Below are 19,105 nucleotides of genomic sequence, written 5' to 3' on the forward strand. Positions count from 1 at the left end.
GGCAGGGTGGCCAGTGCCTCTGTGGCAGAGGTTGGTCCAGCCCCTGGATGCTGCACTGGGCCTTGGTGCCCCTGACCAGGAGGGGAGAGGGTGGGGACTGCAGGGTGCTTGGAGGTCAAGCTGGGTGGCCTGATGCCAGGGCCAGAGCCAGCTCCTGGCCCCCGCCCCCTTGCCACTCAGCTCGGATTTCATGGTCAGGGGCGCATCGCTGGCCCACACGCCAGGCACAAACAGTGCCTGCCTCAGAGGACCCACCCAGCCCAGGGACAGTCCAGTTCCAGTGGCTTGAGGCGATTCAGTCCCTCAGAAGTAACGAACTGAAATCCAAAATAGTTTCAGGGACTTTTGGCATTTCTGAGAACTTATCGAATGAGATCATATATGTGGAAGTGCTTTGAAGCCACAGAGGTTCCCACTCGTATGAGAAGACGTCATTCGTACTGTCGGTTCATGGTCATTTTCTCGCAGGTGCCAGGTGGAGCCTGTGGTTACGCACCCTGACAGTAGGGGACCCTCGGCTCTGGGTCCACTGCACCTGCAGTGCACCTGTCAGGCCCTTAGCCTCTGGCTGACTCCCCCAAGATCAAACACTAGAGGCCCGGGGGAGGGGACCCCAGTGTCCCCTCTGTGGGATGCACCCTCCTCCCCGACTCCTGCCACCCTGTTTCCTTAGTGATCTGCTACCTGGCCACTTTCCAGCTGGACGAGCTTGGCTTCCAGCTCTTCTGCAACATTGTCAAGTCCCAGCCCCTCGACAAGATGCGCAAGGTGAGCCACCACCCCCCCACCAGCCCCAATTTCTGTTCTTAAACCCAAGGTCAAAAGTCTGTCCCATCTAACGCTGACCTCTCACCTTTATGACTCATTTTAAGGAAAGAAACTCTGCTGGGTTTATTCTGTGTTTAAAACAAACAGATACCCTCTCATCGCTGCAAATGTGTTCTTCTTTTCCTGGGGAATTTGGTTCCTCGTCCTCACAGTCCCGGTGGGTGGTAACTGCTGCATGTCAGCTATTAGTCGGGATAGTAGTTTGGGCCTCTGGAACCTTCTCAGGCCCCTTCTGACTCATGACCAAACTCCAGGCCCAGGGCAGTCTCTCCTCCCTCCACTGGGGGCTGTGCAGCTTCAGGGGGCTGAGGGAGCGGGTCCTGAGCCAGTGCTGAGGATTGGCACCCTTCAAGGGGGAACCTGTGGGAGCCTGCCCCCCTGTCCTGCCCCAGGGCCTCTCCTGTGGCTGCCTGTTTACTTCTCTGGAAAGCTGGGACACCCAGGCCTCGGGGCCAGCAGGACCGTGAGGTCTGAGACTGAGGCCAGCTGCTCTCTGCCTGCCAGCTCCCACAGAGCATTGGCTGTGGGCCAGGCATCCTCTGCGAGCAGTTCTTGCTTCATCCTCATTCAGCTCACAGTTGAAGAAACAGGCACAGAGAGGTTCCATAACTTACCAAATGTCACACAGCAATTAAGTAGCAGAGCTGGTTCTTGGGCCAAGGTTTTAACCGCTAGCTTCTTCCTCCTTACTCAGCTCGGGGGGCAATCACCAGACCGAGACAGCCAGTCCCTGGAGAAGAGAGGGGAACATCTCAGGCCCCAGGAGTGGTTCAGGTCCTCTGTGGAAGGAAGCAGCAAGCTCTGCAGGGGCCGTTCAGGTGGGGCTGGGGGTGGAAGCCTCCCACTCCCCCGCCTCGGGAAGGGAGACCTGGAGTAGTCACGCCTGCCTGGACCACGGCCCCCAGAGATTTAGGACTGGCGACTCACACGGCACCTCGGCCACCTAACCAGTGAGATGAGAGAGAGCGCTGACCCAAGGCAGCGTTTTATTTTTAATTACGTGTTTTCCTCTCTACATATAAACATAAGCAATTCATGATAGATAAATATCTGCCTAGTTATCTTAAGGGGTTCATTTTTATGATAAAGCAGCAAAACTAACAGCATTTTCTGAGAGATGTTTGGAGACTACCCCAGGGGCAGCTTCCCGGGGTCAGAGGACCTGCACTGGTTTCTGCTCTGCTGTCAGAGTCTTGAAATTCTTAATAATTGTTGAACAAGACGAATGTGTCATTTTGTACTGGGTCATAGTGGTGGAGCTGGCCCTGGACTGACCTTGGCCTGCAGAGCCCGGAGAGGGTGGCAAGGGACCCCTGTGGGGCACCCTGCAGTGCAGACCCAGGACAGATGCTCAGCATGCTGGCCACACATGGCCAGTGCATTGCCCCCAGTGCAGGTGCCTGGGCATTGACCTCCCTGGAGAGTTTCTGGAAGGAGATTCGCCTGGGCATTTACCTCCCTGGAGAGTTTCTGGAAGGAGATTCGTGGAAACGGCTCCTGCATGTTTCCCAAGGGAGCTGGGAGCTGCGGCAGGGAGGCACCCCATGCAGGGCCTTCCCCCGTGCCACGCCCCACTGGGCAATGCCAATCCCATTAGGGTCCACCTGCCTTGGGGCTCCAGGGAAGAAGTCAGCCTGGGCCTCGAAGACAGGGAGCCAGCTGCTGGGGACAGGATGGCTGCCCCGTGGCCTGCCCAGGGACGCCCCCACAGACCACACCTGGGGTGCTGTTGATACTGAACCTCTTCATGTCAGGTCCATGCCTCGTGCAGTAGGCCAGTCACTGAGACGTCGGTGCTTGGAAGTAGAGATTTATTCAAAATGGCCAAAACGAGAAGGCGGGAGACTAGGTTCTCTCAGATCTGCCTTAACAAAAGAAGAAAGCAGGGGGTCTTTATGGGGCTGAGGGGCTTGGGAGGAGGAGTTTCAGGGAAACAAAGGAGAAGTCCGTGTTTCTTTCACTTGAGATAAGACCTTGAGCAGCCAGACTTCTTGGTGTTAGCGGCAGCTGGGGGCTGGTCATCTGGTGGTCGTAACTTCCTTGAAGGCGTTCTTCTTCCCCTGCAAAACAAGCTCACAAAGCCTTGTGACCCCCGAGTCAGCCCTTGGTTAGGCAAGAAAGCAGGTTAGCAAGCTAAAGTGACGCGCAGGCCACGAAGCAAGCATTTGGACTCACAAGCACATCCAATGGGAACTAAGGCTGCTCATGAACTTCTCTCCGTCTGTGTCTGTGTTGGGAACAAGGTTGGAGGGTGACCATGTTCTTATGCAATATTTACGGTCACGCTCAGGTACCCGGCTTCACTGTCACAGCGATGGTCAGCAGTGACGTGGCAGTGAGCACAGCGTGCCCAGGCTGGTTCGCAGGCAGCCTCGGTCATGGTATCCACAGGACATGGTGCTGTATGTGGCTGCAGCTGGCCCGTCACTCTGGGGGTGGCCCTAGAACAGCACCTGGAGGGGGGCCGGTGGACCCCCATGCTTACATGCTGGAATTCTCCAGACAGCCAGAAAACCCATTTCGGAACCCAACCCCCATTCCAGCACGTTCCCTGGGAGGGCTGCCCCCACCAAACCCCCAGTGAGAATGGTGGCCTCATTTGGAAGAGCCCAGTCCATAGAGAGGGAGGGCTATGTCCCTGGGTGGGGGCAACGGACCAGCTGAGATGCTGAGTGGGAGGATGGGGGGGGTTGGGGATGAAAGGATGTGCCAAGTTGCAGTGGGCCAAGACGAAGAGGAGTAGAGACCCCAGTGCCCAACTGCAGGAGTTCAACCACCTCCTTCAGACAGAAAGTGGTAGTGGGGCTGCAAGATGGACATGAAATGAGGAGGAACGGGAGAGAGGTGACAGATTGTGGCCATGGGCGAGGGGCTGAGAAGGCCTCTGTGGGGCAGAGAAGTTGGGAGAGGCTCCTGGGGTGGGGGGCACGGTGGGCAGGGGCCAGGCTGCCAAATGGGGAAGCTGTGGAAGGCTCTAGAAGGACACCTAGCAGCTGCTATGTGAAGAAGGTTGTAGAGGCCCAAGGGTAGGTGGGAGGTGAGGACATGGCTGGGCGGGGTAGTGGCCAGACTGGGGAGGCAGCAGTAGCGACCAGAGGCCCTGCACTTGTCTACTGCTACCCCCTCACTCAGCCATTCTGAGTTCACTGCTGGAGTCCCATGTGCGGTGGTCTGCAGCAGCCCCAGGACCCAAGGCCTCCCCTTCCCGTTGCTTTTTGAGAAGCCTGGATTGAGGAGTCTGCAGTGGTCCCTTTGATTGGACAAGGCCCTCCAAGCTGGGTGTGGGTTCAGCTTGGTAGGCGCCCCCCATAGGGCGGCCCTCAAACAAGGGCTGGTGGCCTGAGCTTTGTCCTAGCTGTGCAGAGGGCCACCTCTTGGGGCCACAGCCGCCCCAACTGACTGCCAGCCATACTCTAGAAGTGCGTCTCCAGCTCCCCAAGGTGGCCAGCCTCCACTGGGTAGCTAAACTGGTCCTGTGTCTTCTGGAACCAAATCTGTTAGGCTTGAGGGCCAGGAGCTAGGAAACAGCCTTCAGAAGCCCTCAGCTGCTGGAAATCCCTGCTGTTCTGGGCCATCCCAAGGGTGTACCAGGGTCTGCCCAGCAGCAGGGCCCCACGCCAGGCACTGCCCAGGGAAACAGCCTCAGTCCCAATGCTGGGACCAGCCACACAGTGCAAAGGGCTAGATGGACGGGTCACCTCCCCGGGCCCACGCACTGGCACTGCCCTGGGCAAGGAGGGGCAGGTTGCAGAAAATGGTGCAACTCCATTCTCAGAATTCCAGAGCCTATGGGGTGGGGGTGGAGGAGGCAGGCAGCTGACATCTGTCCCCACCAAGAACTCTCTGAAAGTGGGGTGTGGCCCTTCCAGGACCTGGGGAGCTGGCTTGAGCATGGGGTTCCTACCAGCGAGAACATACCCTGCTGGGCTGGGGCACGTCTAAGACTGGGGTGGGCTGCCCCAGGTACCCAGATACCATGAACAGAGGCCCCCGTGGTGAGAGGCAGCTCCTCCAGAATGGGGGGCACTGGGGGGTTCACCAGGTGGGGGGTGTTCTGGGCCCAATGCCCCTTCAGAATGGGCGGCACTAGGGGGTTCCCCAGGCAGGGGGTGTTCTGGGCCCAATGCCCCTTCAGAATGGGGGGCACTGGGGGGTTACCCAGGCAGGGGGTGTTCTGGGCCCGATGCCCCTCCAGAATGGGGGACACTGGGGGTTTCACCAGGCAGGGGGTGTTCTGGGCCCAAGGCCCCACCGACAGCTCTCACTTCTCCCTCAGTTTCTCAGGTTCTTCTTCAACCCCTTAAACCTGTGCTCATGGATCAAGGACGAGTGGAGCCTCATCTACGAGATGGCCCATGTGAAGGAGAACTGGATCGACCCCCTGATGAGGTGGGCCAGGCTGGCGGTGGACCTGCACCCCACTCCCAAGCACCTCCACGGGTTCCTCTTCTTACTCATAGGAGCCCCGCGAGGGGCTGGTCATTGCTCTGTGCTGGGGTGAGGAGGTTCGGAGAAGCCTCAGCCCGTGGGGGAAGAGGAGCCCCATGGGAAGGGACACTGGCCAGGGGTGTGGAGGCATGAAAGGGGTCCCCGGACCTTGGGGCAGACCAGCAGGGCCCTTTCCAAGCCCCTGCTCCAGGGCACCCCCACCCTGAGTCTCTGGCCCCTGCCACGCCCCACTCCCGCAGCTCCCTTTCCACTTGTCGCCAACAGTACAGCTCCAGGAACGTTCCTTTTGAATCACCAGCTTCCTTCCCACTCCTGGCTTCCTTCCCCTGTGCCATCTGCTCAGGCCCAGATTAGCTCCATGTCCCAGCTGCTGCTCGTCCTCAGAGCCCCCTGGATTCCTGCAGTGGGGATCTGCCCTGTCCCCATGCTCCCAGTGCCCCACTCACCTAGCACAATGATGCCGCTGGGCCTTTCCTTGTCTGTCCTAGGGGAATGCTGGTATTTGCAGCTCCAGGATGTGTCTGGCACAGCACCTGCATAGTAGGCACTCAGTGAAGAGCGGCTGTTGGTTCCATTATCGCCCCCACCCTGAGGTAGACCCTTCGGATCCCCTTGTCTACCTGCTTGGGAAGTGACCCTAAGCAGCTTCTCCCACCTTTGCCTTCAAGGTGGCAGCCGAAGGTCCAAGAGCTGATCAACCAGCTGGAGGGGGTGTTGACCAATCAGCCTTCTCTTTCAAAGACCAAGGCCAAGGTCACAGAGCCCAAGGAGTTCAATCTGACTGCTCCCAGGCCCTGCACCATCCCAGTGCTGGAGCCAGTCCCCATCATGGCCAAGCCAAGACCAGTAAGTGCAGGCATTTGCAGTGGGCACAGGCTGTCCAGGCCAGAGGAGTGGACTGTGTGGGCCAGTGGGGGGCTGGGCTCTTCCCAGGGCCACGGGTGCACTGGACCAGACCAGAACATTCAATGACCCCACCACATCCCACAGAGAGGGAAGCTCAGCTGACCCGGAGCCTGCCCAGTGGGTTCCTGTGCTCCATGTACTGAGGTCTGGTCAGTAAGCACAGAGTGAAGCTGTCGGGCCACGGGGCTCAGACCTGTCTGGAATTGGCGCTTGGAGCCCACTTTTAACCCCGTTGCAGTGTTCCGCTCCCTCCCTGTTAAATAGTGCATATATAGATCACTATACTCTTCTATGCTCTTAGGGCAGTGGGCAGGCCATACTGTCTGCCTGTGTGGCCTGTCCTCACCTCAGGGCCTCTGCACATCTATCCCATCTGCCTGTAGCCTCTTCCTCTCTCTCCCTCTCCCTGCCTTGCTGACTTCTCCTATCAAGCAGGATGCTTTGTATTGCAACAACAGGAAAAAGCACCTCGGTATGGCCTAGATCATAGAGAACTGGCTGACTCTTGGCTGAGGTAGGAGAGGCTTCAGGCATCGTTTAATCAGAGTTCCAGCTCTGCTTCTCTGTGACTCTCTCTACCCTAGTCCCCTCTGTGGGTCAACTTTATCTTTGAGCTAACTTCCTTCATTGTAGCAAAACATTTGGGCCTCACACCCACACTCTACACTGTCCAGGGCAGGAGAGGATATCTAGGGCCAAGAATTCTGTGAAAGTATGATTAGACTAGCTTAGGTCTCAGTCTTACCCTTGAACCGATCACTGTGACTAGAGGTGCAGTGTTCTGACTGGTCATGGTCTACCACCCTGAGCACTTGTGGTAGACTCAGCTTCCCAGAACCAATCTAGTTCTCCAACAGAATTAAGGACTATACAGAAAGTAAGGGGATGGTGCTGGAGGTCCCAGGGTCTCAGCCCACTCCCAATCCCCTTCAGGTCTCATTACAGTTTCTCTTCCTAGAGACGCTTTCCATGAACCCCTCACCTATATCAGGTCCCTCACTTAATTTCCTTCTCATTGACCCCAGCTTCTTTTCTCGGTAACATCCATTAGATTTTATAATTGTTTAGTAATTTATGGGTCTGTTTATTATCTGTCTCCTTTACTAGACCTCGTCCATCTTATTTGTCCCATATGCCCAATGCCTGGCACAGTCCTAGCTTAGAACAGACCCTTGGTAAATACCTGTGGAATGAATGGATGGATGGATGGATGGATGGATGAGTGGATGGATAGATAGGTGGGTGGATGGTGGGTGGGTGGATGAATGGATGGAGGTTGGATGAATAGATGGATGATGGGTGAGTGGATGGATGATGGATGGATGGATAGATAGATGGATGGATGGGTGGGTAGATGGGTGGATGGATGGAAAACAGATGGGTGGATAGGCAATCGGATGGATGGATGGATGATGGATGAGTGGGCAGGCAGATGGATGATGGATGGGTAGATGATGGAGGGTGGGTGGGTGGGTGGATGGATGGATGATCAAATGGATGGACAGATGGGTAGATGGACAGACAGATGATGGGTGGACAGATGGATAATCGGATGGATGGATGGGTGGGTGGATGGATGAATGATGGCTGGGTAGATGATGGATGGATGGTCAGTGGGTAGGTGGATAGATGATCAGATAGATGGACAGATGGGCAGATGGACAGATGGATTACGGATGGACGGATGATCAGGGGCCCTGTTGTTGGGCCACCCCACAGTTACCCCATCTGTAGGATCCTCAGCGTTTTTTGACCCAGCTCCTCAGGGCTCAGTGTGTTTATCTCAGGTCATCCTACCAGCTGTATCTCTGTCCCCCTCTGCACGGCCCCTGCCCAGCCCCTGCCATGCCCTGCCCTGCTCCTTAGCTATGTGCCTCTCAGCATTTGCTGTGAGATGCTGATGGACAGTCACCTCCCCTGAGGTCCACAGGTGGCTGTACTGGAACCACAGGCTTGTTCCCTCTACCCTCCTTGCCCTGCTTCATGCCCAGGACCCTCTTCCCCTCTTGGATTGAGGGCCCACTCCAATTCACTCATTCACTTATTCAACAAATATTTATTATATGTGCCAGGCACTATACCTTCATGGAGCATGTATTCCATTGGGGGCTCAGAGGAAAAACCAGATAAGTAAAATGTATGGTGTGTTAGTTGGTGATAAATACTGAGGAGAAAATATAATTCAGGGAAAAAGGATAAGAAGCATTAGAAGGGTTGCAATTCTGGATAGCGTGGCCAGGAAAGACCTCCTGAGAAGTGCTGTGGGGTAAAGAACTGGAAGAAGTGAGCAAAGCATGTGCAAAGGCCCTGGGGCAGTGCCCTCCCTCTGCCAAGTGTTTAAGCTCAGCCAGGAGGGACTGGAATGGAGCGAGGAGAGGAATGAGGAGATGGGATGGGAGGTACTGAGAGAGCAGAGAGACAGGACAGGTGCTGAGGCAGGGTCATAGTGTCCCTCTGGCTGCAGTGGCAGAGGAGGGTGGTGAGAGGGAGTTTTGGAGATGTCTTGAAGCAGGTGGACAGCTTTTAAGATGGACGTGGGTATGAGAGACAGAGAGGTGCTGAGGAGGGCACCGAGGAGGACCGCAAGGCCTTGACATGGGCCAGGAATGGACAGCAGTCAGGGTCAGTGAGGCTGGGGGCAGGGAGGGCTCTCAGGAAGATGAGGGTTTCGGGTTTGGACATGGTGAGTTTCCGATGCCTGTTAGACGCCAGGGGAGAGGGCACAGAGTTAGGAGTGTGGAGTCGAGGTTTCCAGGCTGGCTCTGCCCTGCCCGCCCATGGACACTGCTCCTTCTGTCTTGCCAAGTGTCCTCTGTGACTGGACCCAGTGGATGCTTCTCAGGCCGCTCTGGTCTCTGCAGTATTAATGCTGTGGGCCCTCCCCTTCACTGGCAGCTCATTTTTCTGGGGTCCACGACACTCACCGGGCCTCACCTGCCCCTCCGGCCACTTCTCCTCCATCCCCTGCCCCGTCAGTCTTCCTCTGCCTGTCCATCTGGTGTCCGGTGGGCCTGGGCCCTGTGCTTGGCCCCCTTCCTTCTTGCTGTGGCCTGACATCCTTCCATCCCTCCCCCAGATGACTGCCAACACCCAGCAGGTCCCAGTCAGAGCCCAGCGGCTTCCCTTCCAGCCCTGCTGCTCCTGGTGCAGGCACCACCTGCCCTTCACCCACCCGCAGCCGGCCACCAGCCCGGCGCTTCTACACGCCCCTCCAGATTGCACTGCTGACCATGGGCTCTTCCTTGCACCTCCCCACCAGGTCCCCAGAAGCACCTACCAGCTGCCCAAGGAGCAGCAGCTGCTGGAGATGACCAAGAGATATAATCGCCGGAAGGCTGAGGTGAGCGAGACATACAGGACCCCTGCCTTCCTAAAGACCTCTGGGGTGGGGGCGGTATGTGAAAGGGAGGAGAAGCAGGGGGAAGAAGAAGAGGGGGGAGAAGGAGAGGGAGGGGAGGAGGGACAGGGAGGAGGAGAGGGAAGAGGAGGAGGAAGAAGTAGAAAGGGTGGAGGGGGAGGAGGAGGAAGGGCGGGGATCTGGTCTGGCCCTTCATCCTCGCGTGGCCCAAGGACACTGGGTGGTGGCCAGTGGGGCCGGAGCCGCTTGTTGCTGCTCGCAGGAGCTGCTGCTGAGGGCGAACATGGAGGAGATGCGGTGTGCGGTGCCCAGGTCCCGCGGGGAGCCACCGGTGCAGGTAACGCCCAGCCCTCCACGCCCTGCGCTGGTCTTCATGGTGGCGTTTTCTCACGTCCCAGCGCGGTGTTAGCGTGGAGCCTTTCCCGGCCGGCCATGGAGGGGCAGCTTCCCAGTGCCGCCGGGACGTGCTCCTGGAGCCAGGCTGAGTACAGGCCGAGTGGGCAGGTGTAGACACACCTCCAGAACCACTAGGAGGAAACATCTTGCTCTGTCTGGGTGTTTCCAGATTTTCCGTACTGAGCATTTAATATTTCTATAAGAAAAAACCCAAGGTATGTTTGTCAACAAAGAAAAGGTGAAGGAAGCAGGACAAGGAAGGCTTGTTCTCTGTGGACACTGGCTCAGGAGGAGCTGGGCCTGGCCACCACACTCCCCACCATGGCCCACCTGGGCTGCAGTCGGTTAGGGCAGAGATGGGCCCCAAACAGCTGGGGCAGGCCAGGGGAGTGGGCACCCCTCAGAGTAGCATGCCCCAGGGGAGCTGATGGCTGAGTTCCTGTGGGGGTGGTCTTTACCAGCTGCTCCCCCCACTGTGGCTGTGGTGCCCACCCTGGGGGTGTCAGAGCAGCAGCAGGCTTGGCAGGGAGCAGACAGACTTGGGGAGCAGCCTAGGAGAGGTCATGGGGGCTAGCCCAGGGGGCAGCTTGGGAAATGGACCCCAAGCCCCATGGCCAAACTGCCTTGACTAGTAACTGCTGTTCTCAGGCCCAGCAGGCCCTGCACCTTCCCTGCCCCTGCCTGGGTGGCCCAACGCCCCCACAGGGCTTGGGAGGGCATTGGAAGACAGAGGTGCTACCCTGGGGGGCCTGTGTGCAGGGGCGGGCTGGAGGGGAACACGTGGATGGGCAGCTAGAGTTAGGACAGAGGGGCGTGGGCCGAGCCTCCCAGGGGCGCTGCACCCACTGTTCAGCCAGGGTACGTTTGCGGGCACCTCGCGGGCACAGGTGCCAGGTCCCAACTCCTGCAGGACTCCAAGAAGAAGCTGCAGCTCCAATTCCGGCCCCGAATCCTCAAGACTCCAAAGCTGACCTTCTACAGGGTGAGGGGTGCTCCTGACCAGTCAGGGCGGACGCAGGGTGCCCGTTCCAGGTGTCTCTCCCTGGAGTGCCTCTCCAGAACCCACCTCCTGGCCTGTTCTGACCCCAGGGCTTCGATGGCTGGAGCTGGAGGCCCGAGGACGGCCCCACCCTTGAGGCAGAGGGAAGGACCTGGGCAGGGGAACACTTGCTGCTCCCGAGGCTCTCCTCACGCCCCACCCAGCTGGCCCCTCCTTTCTCCCGCAGCCTAATGATGATGTCCCGGTCAAGCTGAACACTGCCGCCATCCTGCGAGAAGGGGCCTTATTCCAGCGGCAGGTGGAGAAAGAGCTGCAGAGGTGAGGGCAGCAGCTCCCCCACCTCCCCTTCAGAGGAGAGGAGGCAGGCGCTGGCTCTTCCTGGAAGGGAGGAGCTTGATGGGCAGGGCACAAGATGGGGCCTGGAGGCCTGGGGCAGGGGGTGGGCCAGTGTCAGAGTCGCAGCTGCATCTTAGAAGGATAGTCTCTGCTCAGTGAGGGAGATGCTGAGCAGGAGGAGGCTTCGCAGAAACCTGGGCCCCTCCCTCAGAGGTCACCTCCTCCCCCAATCCCTTCCCAATGCCCCCTCCCCTAGTCCGCCAGGGCTGTAGACCCCTGTGCTGGCACCGTGACTTGGGCTGTGGGTGGGAGCTTGAGTGGCTGACAAGATGCATGAGAGACAGACAGATGGACAGAGGAATGGTGAGTGGACAGACAGGTGGGCAGGTGGGATGGCAGCTGGGTGAGTAGATAAACAAGTGGATGAAGGGAGGGGCAGGAAGACATGGCTGAAGGGTGGCTGCACAGGATGTGGACAGTTGATGGGTGGGTGATGTGGCTGGTGTTGAGTGAAGAGCAGCCCACGCCTGTGAACCTTGGCCTCCTGGTGGCCAGTACAGGCCCTGATCACAGGAGGAAGACACCCTCACATCTTTCCCTGTTTCCCCAGAGTGGATCAGCTTGTGGACGGGGCTGGGGACTTCTCTGAGTTCCTCGAGTGGCAGAAGAAGATGCAGGCAAAGGCCCGGGAGGAGCAGCTGGCTGCAGGCGAGTGCCGGAGGCTGCAGGGGAAGCTTAGCCACGAGGAGGCTGTCCTGGCCCGGCAGCACCTAGTGCAGGAGAACAAGCAGAAGGCCGACCAGAAGAAGGAGGAGGTGATGTGGCCATGTGGGAGTGGCTAGGGGTCTGGAGGGCGACTGGCTGGCCATGGGGCTGGCCACTCCTGTGGTCATTGGCTTGCAGGCTGATCTGGCTCATTTCCTCCTATGACCCATAGAGTGGCCGCAGTTTCTTTGTCCCCACCTCGACAGGTGGGGGTTCTGGCAGTGTTTCAGATCGGCTGGCCAGCACTTCTGGTCCAGGCTGCCCCCTGCCCCCACCAGCAGGGTCAGTTGGTCTACACTTCCACACATGAAGGAAGACCTGAGGTCCTGGGAGAAACTTCCGGAAGGCTGACATGTTTGCATATGGTATCCTCTCCCACAGGAGGAGGGTCTGTGCATGTCCACGTTACCACTTTAGAAGCTCCAGACACATCAGTCCTGGCTCTTTCTCCTCCTAGGACAGATGGTGTAGGAAAGCCTGTTGCTTCCAGTGGGCCATGCAGAGGCCTGGACAAGGGAGGAGCCCGCTGGGCCTGGAGGCCCGGCTTCAGCTCTGTCTCCCCTTAGATATGTGCCAATGAGGGCCAGCAGTCCAGGGACATGCTCGAAGTTCACTCAAACTACTTCTTCTGAGACTCATTTGTGTCTATTTGTACTTAATGTTAGGGTTTGCTTTTCCTTTTTAGTTTACTTTCTTAAAAATGTGAAGTCAAAACAACATGACAAATAGGCTCAGAGACATCTCACTTCTCGTAAGTCTCTAACTTACAGCCCATTTCCACCTACCCCCATAGGTCCTTATTTTCATTAATTTCTGGATTATCTTTTCTGTGTTTTTTTCTAAGCAAATATATGTGCTTGTTTATACACTTCTTACTTCCCTTTTTTCTTACATAAAATGTCACACCTTGCTTTGTCTGCAATGAATAATGTGCAAGTTTTTCATATTTGTGGAGGTAGATTTTCAAGGTAAACTTCTAGAGGAGAGATTGCTAAGTCAAAGATTAACTGAACGTAGGGCTCCTGTTTTGTTGTTCTTGTCGTTGTTATTGTTGTGGATCTGCAGTTTTATTAGACATGCCACATCATATTCCCCAGGGGTTGCACCATCTCTCCCCAGCTGAATTCAGGAATTTTCAGGAATTTTTCCTAATCTTGTAGGTGAGAAATAGTATCTCGGTGTAGTTCTGATTTGCATTTCATTTATTATGTGTGAATTTGAGCATGTTTTCATACATTTAAGAGCCATTTCTATATCTTGTCCTCTGAACTATCTGTTCATGTCTTTTGTCCATTTTCTTCTTTTCCAGCTTTATTGGGGTATGATTGACAAATAAAATTCATATATATTTAAGGTGTGTAACATAATGATTTGATATACAGGTACATGTGAAATGATCACCACAATCAAGCTAATTAACATATCCATCACCTCATATGGTTACCTTTCTCGTGTGTGTGTTGAGAACACTTGAGATGTACTGTCTTAGCAAATTTCAAATAACATACTGTAGCATTAACTATATTCACTATGCTGTACATTAGGTCCCTAGAACTTACTCATCTTCTAACTGAAAGTTTCTACCCTTTGACTAGCATCTCCCCATTTCCTCTACCCCCCAGCTGCTGTAACAACCATTTCTACTCTTTGTTACTATGAGTTCGACTTTTTTAGATTCCACATATAAGTGAGATCATACAGTATTTGTCTTTCTGTGTCTGGCTTATTTCACTTAGCATAATATCCTCCAGGTTCATCCGTGTTGCTGCAAATGGCAGGATTCCCTTCTTTTCTAAAGCTGAATAGTATTCCATTGTACATATGTATGCCACATTTTCTTTATCCATTCATCTGTCAGCAAACACTTAGATTGTTTCCATATCTTGGTTACTATGAATAATGCTGCAGTAAACATGAGAGTGCAGATATCTCTTCAGGATAGTGATTTTATTTCCTTTGGATAAATACTTAGAAGTGGGATTGCTGGGTCATATGGTGGTTCTATTTTTTATTTTTTGAGGAACTTCCATACTGTTTTCCATAGTGGCTGCACCAATTTACATTCCCACCAACAGTGCACAGGGTTCCCTTTTCTCCACGTCCTTCCCAGCACTTATCTTTTGACTTTTTGATGATAGCCATCCTGACAGGTGTGACGATATATCTCATTGTCACTTTGATTTGCATTTCCCTGATGATTAATGGTGTTGAGCATCCTTTCATATACCCGTTGGCCATTTGTATGTCTTCTTTGGAAAAATGTTTATTCAGGTCCTTTGCTCACTTTTCAATCAGGTTATTTTATTTTGTTTATTTTTTATTTTTTTGTTGTTGAGTTGTATGAATTCCTTATATTTTTTGGATATTAATCTCTTATTGGATATATGATTTGCAAAAATTTTCTCCCATTCTGTGGGCTGTCTTTTCATTTTGTTGATTATTTCCTTTGCTGTGCAGAAACTTTCTAGTTTGATGTAGTCCCATTTGTTTATTTTTGCTTTTGTTGCTTGTGCTTTTGCTATCAAATCCAAAAAAATCATCACCAAGACCAATGTCAAAGAGCTTTTCCCCTATGTTTTCTTCTAGAAATTTTATGGTTTCAGGTCTTACATTGAAGTCTTTGATCATTTTGAGTTGGTTTTTGTGTCTGGTGTAAGATAGGGGTCCACTTTCATTCTTTTGGATGTGGATATCCAGTTTTTCCAATGTGATTTATTGACGAGACTAGCCTTTTCCTGTTGAGTTTTCTTGGTGCCTTTGTCAAAAACTAGTTAACTGTGTCCATTTTCTATTGAGATTTTAACCTTCATTTCCTTGATTTTATTTATTTTATTTTTATTTTTACTTATTTGTTTTTTTGTGTGTGAGGAAGATCAGCCCTGAGCTAACATCCATGCTAATCCTCCTCTTTTTGCTGAGGAAGACCGGCTCTGAGCTAACATCTATTGCCAATCCTCTTCCTTTTTTTTCCCCAAAGCCCAGTAGATAGTTGTATGTCATAGTTGCACATCCTTCTAGTTGCTGTATGTGGGACGTGGCCTCAGCATGGCCGGAGAAGCGGTGCGTCGGTGCGCTCTCGGGATCCGAACCTGGGCTGCCAGTAGCAGAGCGTGCGCGCTTCACCACTAAGCCACCGGGCCGGCCCAATTTCCTTGATTTTATAGAGTTCTTTATATATTAGGGAAAGTAACCCTTTATCTATGATGTATTGTTACAGATATTTTCTTCCAATTAGTCATTTGGCTTTACTTATGATGTGTTTTGCCATGCAAATGTATTTCTTATGTCATCAAACTCAATCTTTTTTTTTTATTGTATCTGGATTTTGAATAGTGAAAAAAGTTTTTCCCATACCCTGTTGTAGATGAATTCGTCCGTGTTTTCTTGTAGTATTTATGTGGTTTCATTTTTACATCTGGATCTCTAATCCAGTTTATTCTTGTACATGGTGTGAGATCTAGATCCACTTTTATCTTTTTCGAATGGCCATCCAGTTGAGTCTTCCATCCATGAATGCAGTATGTCTCTCCATTTATTTAAATCTTTTATTTCTTTCATCTGTGTTGTATAGATTTCTGCATACGAGTCCTGTGTATGTTCTGTTAGATTTGTACCTAAGTATTTCTTTTTTTATTTTTGAGTAGTTATGAACGGTATTGTATTTTTACTTTTGGTGTCCATATGTGCAATGCTAGTATGGAAAAATGCAATTGATTTTTGTGTGTTAATCTTGTATCCTATGACCTTGCTGAACTCTCTTATTAGTTTTCTAGGACAAACAAGGAGTTTTATTGTAGATGCCTTGGGATTTTCTGTGAAACAATACTGTCGTCTGTAAATAAGAACAGTTTTATTTCTTCCTTTCTAATCTGCATTCCTTTTATTTCCTCTTCTTGCCTTATTGCACTGGCAAGAACTTCCAGTAATATGTTGAACAAAATGTTGAGAGCAGACATTTGTGCCTAGTTCAACATCTTAGGGGGAATCAGTCTTTAGTCACTATTAAGTATAATGTTAGATATAGGTTTTTTGTAGGTGTGTTCATTATCAAGTTGATGAAGTTCCCCTCTATTCCTATTTTTCTGAGTTTTTTTTTCATGAAGGGGTATTGAATTTTGTCAAATACTTTTCTGCATCAAATGATATGATCATGTGATTTTTATTCTTTAGCCTGTTAATATGGTGGATTGACACTGACAGATTTTCAAATATTGAACAGCTGTGCATCCCTAGAATAAACCCTATTTGGTTATGGTGTATAATTCTTTTTACATATGCTGAATTCCATTTGCTAATATTTTGATTTTGTTAAAGTTTTTTTTTGCAGATAGTTTCATAAGGGATGTTGGTCTGTAGTTTTCTTTTTTGTACCATCTTTGTCTGGTTTTGATATCAGGGTAATTCTAGTTTCATAAAATGAATTTGCAAGTATTCTCTCCTCTTTTATTTTCCAGGAGAGATTGTGTAGAATTGGTGTTAATTCTTTCAAGATTTAGTAGGATTCTCTAATGAAATCATCTAGGTCTGGAAGATTTCTGATTTGGAAGTTTTTAAATTAGAAATTCATTTTCTTAAAAATCATAGGGCTATTCAAATGATCTGTTTCATATTGAGTGAGTTGTGGTAGTTTGTGTTTTTTGAGGAATTGGTCCATTTCACTCATTTGCCAAATTTATGTTTGTAGAGTTGTTTGTAATATTCTGTTACCACCTCTTTTTTTATGTCTGTAGGGTCTATCTATAGTGACATAACCTATTTCATTCTTTTTTTTTTTTCTTTTTTTGTGAGGAAGATCAGCCCTGAGCTAACATCCATGCTAATCCTCCTCTTTTTGCTGAGGAAGACCGGCTCCGAGCTAACATCTATTGCCAATCCTCCTCCTTTTTTTTCCCCAAAGCCCCAGTAGATAGTTGTATGTCACAGTTGCACATCCTTCTAGTTGCTGTATGTGGGACTCCGCCTCAGCATAGCTGGAGAAGCGGTGCGTCGGTGCACGCCCAGGATCCGAACCTGGGCCGCCAGTAGCGGAGCACGTGCACTTAACCTCTAAGCCACGGGGCCGGCCCCCATTGATTTTTCTCTATTGTTTTACTGTTTTCAATGTCATTGATTTCTGCTCTTTATTATTTCCTTCCTTCTGCTTGCTTTGAGTTTCTTTTGTTCTTCTTAATCTACGTTCTTGAAATGGGAGCTTAGATTACTGACATGAGACTTTTCTACTTTTATAAGCATTTAGTGGTATATATTTCCCTTTATTTGTTGCTTTAGCTGTGTCCCACAAATTTTGATATATTGTATTTCATTTTCATTTAGTTCATTGTATTTTTCTCATTTCACTTGAGATTTTCTCTTTGACCCATGGATTATTCAGAAATATGTTGTTTAGTTTCCAAGCATTTGGAGATTTTCTTGTTATCTTTCATTATTGATTTCTACTTTGATTTCGTTGTGGTTGTTGAACACATTCTGTATGATTTCAATTATTTTAAATTTGTTGAGGTTTACTTTTTGGCCCAGAATGTTGTCTATCTTGGTATATGTTCTGTGGGCACTTGAAAAGAATGTGTATTCTGCTGTTGTTTGGTGTCCTTTAAATGTCGATAAGCTCCTGCTGGTTGATACAATTGTTGAGTTCTTCTGTATCCTTGCTAACTTTCTATCTAGTTGCTCTATCAGTTGTTGAGAGAGGAGTGTTGAAGTCTCCAACTGTAATTGTGAAATTGCCTTTTTCTCCTTTCTGTTCTATCAGTTTTTGCTTCAGATATTTTGCAGCTCTCTTGTTTGGTGCATATGTATTTAAAATTGCTATGTCTTCTTGGTAGTTGACCCTTTTATTATTATTATATAATATCCCTCTCTGTCTGTGGTAATTTTCTTTGCTCTAAAGTTCACTTTATATGATATTTATATAGCCAGTCCTGCTTTCCTTTGATTGTTTGTATGATATATATTTTCCATCCTTATACTTTCAGTCTGTCTATATCATTATATTTGAAGTGAGTTTCTTGTAGACAGCATATAGTTGGGAAATGTTTTTTAATTAACTCTATCAGTCTCTATCTATTAATGGTGTATTTAGACCAGTTACGTTTAATGTAATTATTGATATGTTAGGACTTAAGTCTGCCATTTTTTCTTTTTTGATTGCTTTATTTTTGTTTCTCTGTTTTCTTTTTCTTACCTTCCTGCGGCACTTCTTTTTTAGAATTCCGTTTTGATTTATCTACGGTGTTTATATAGATATAGTGCCTCTTTATATAGCTTTTTTAGTCGTTGCTCTAGATATTACGTTACATACATATAACTTATCACAGTCTACTAGTGTTTTCATTTTACCAAATTTGAGTGAGATGTAGAAACTTTACCTCCCTTTATGCCCCTTTCCTTCACTGTTTTATAATACAATTGTCTTATATATTTCCTCTAATATATTTAGAGCTACATCAGACAGTGTTATAATTTTTGCTTCAGCCATCAAACATAATTTACAAGACTCTGAGGAGAAGGAAAGTCTATTGTATTTACCTATATTTTTACTTACCATGTTCTTCCTTCCTTCCTGATGTTCCAAGATTCCTTCTCTTATCACTTTCTTTCTAGAGAACTTTCTTTAGCCATTATTTTAGGGTAAGTTTGCTGACAACAAATACTTAGTTTTCCTTCATTTGAGATTATCTTTATTTCCTCTTCTTTTCTGAAGGGTATTTTTGCTGGATATAGGATTCTAGGTTGATGATTCTTTTCTTTCTACACCTGAAAAATATTGTGCAACTTCCTTCTGACGTGCATGGTTTCTAATGGGAAATCCACTATCATTCAAATAGTTTTTCCCTTATAAGTAAGGTGTCATTTTTCTCTGACTGTTTTTGAGATTTTTTCTTTGCCTTTAGTTTTCAGAAATTTAATTATGATGTGCCTTGGCGTGGGTTTCTTTGGGGTTCACTCAGCTTCTTGCACTTCTAGGTTTATGTCTTTTGCCAAATTTGGGAAGTTTTAGCTATTATTTTTTGTAATACTTTTTCAATTCCACCCTGTCCTGTTTCTCCTTTCCTGAGACTCGACTAACG

General features: G+C 50.2%; 1 protein-coding gene across 1 annotated transcript in view; it reads left to right on the forward strand.

Moving 5' to 3' along the window:
* Positions 1 to 19,105, forward strand: part of CFAP99 (cilia and flagella associated protein 99) — a 44,179-nt gene that overhangs the window by 10,887 nt on the left and 14,187 nt on the right. Inside the window, exons 3-10 of the mRNA XM_058546577.1 lie at positions 674 to 768; positions 5,105 to 5,217; positions 5,946 to 6,123; positions 9,443 to 9,523; positions 9,804 to 9,878; positions 10,848 to 10,919; positions 11,164 to 11,255; positions 11,884 to 12,088. Of these exons, the coding sequence (XP_058402560.1) occupies positions 674 to 768; positions 5,105 to 5,217; positions 5,946 to 6,123; positions 9,443 to 9,523; positions 9,804 to 9,878; positions 10,848 to 10,919; positions 11,164 to 11,255; positions 11,884 to 12,088 (911 nt within the window). The remainder of the gene's footprint in view (positions 1 to 673; positions 769 to 5,104; positions 5,218 to 5,945; positions 6,124 to 9,442; positions 9,524 to 9,803; positions 9,879 to 10,847; positions 10,920 to 11,163; positions 11,256 to 11,883; positions 12,089 to 19,105) is intronic.

This window comes from Diceros bicornis, chromosome 8, assembly GCF_020826845.1.
Source record: "Diceros bicornis minor isolate mBicDic1 chromosome 8, mDicBic1.mat.cur, whole genome shotgun sequence".
NCBI lineage: Eukaryota > Metazoa > Chordata > Mammalia > Perissodactyla > Rhinocerotidae > Diceros > Diceros bicornis.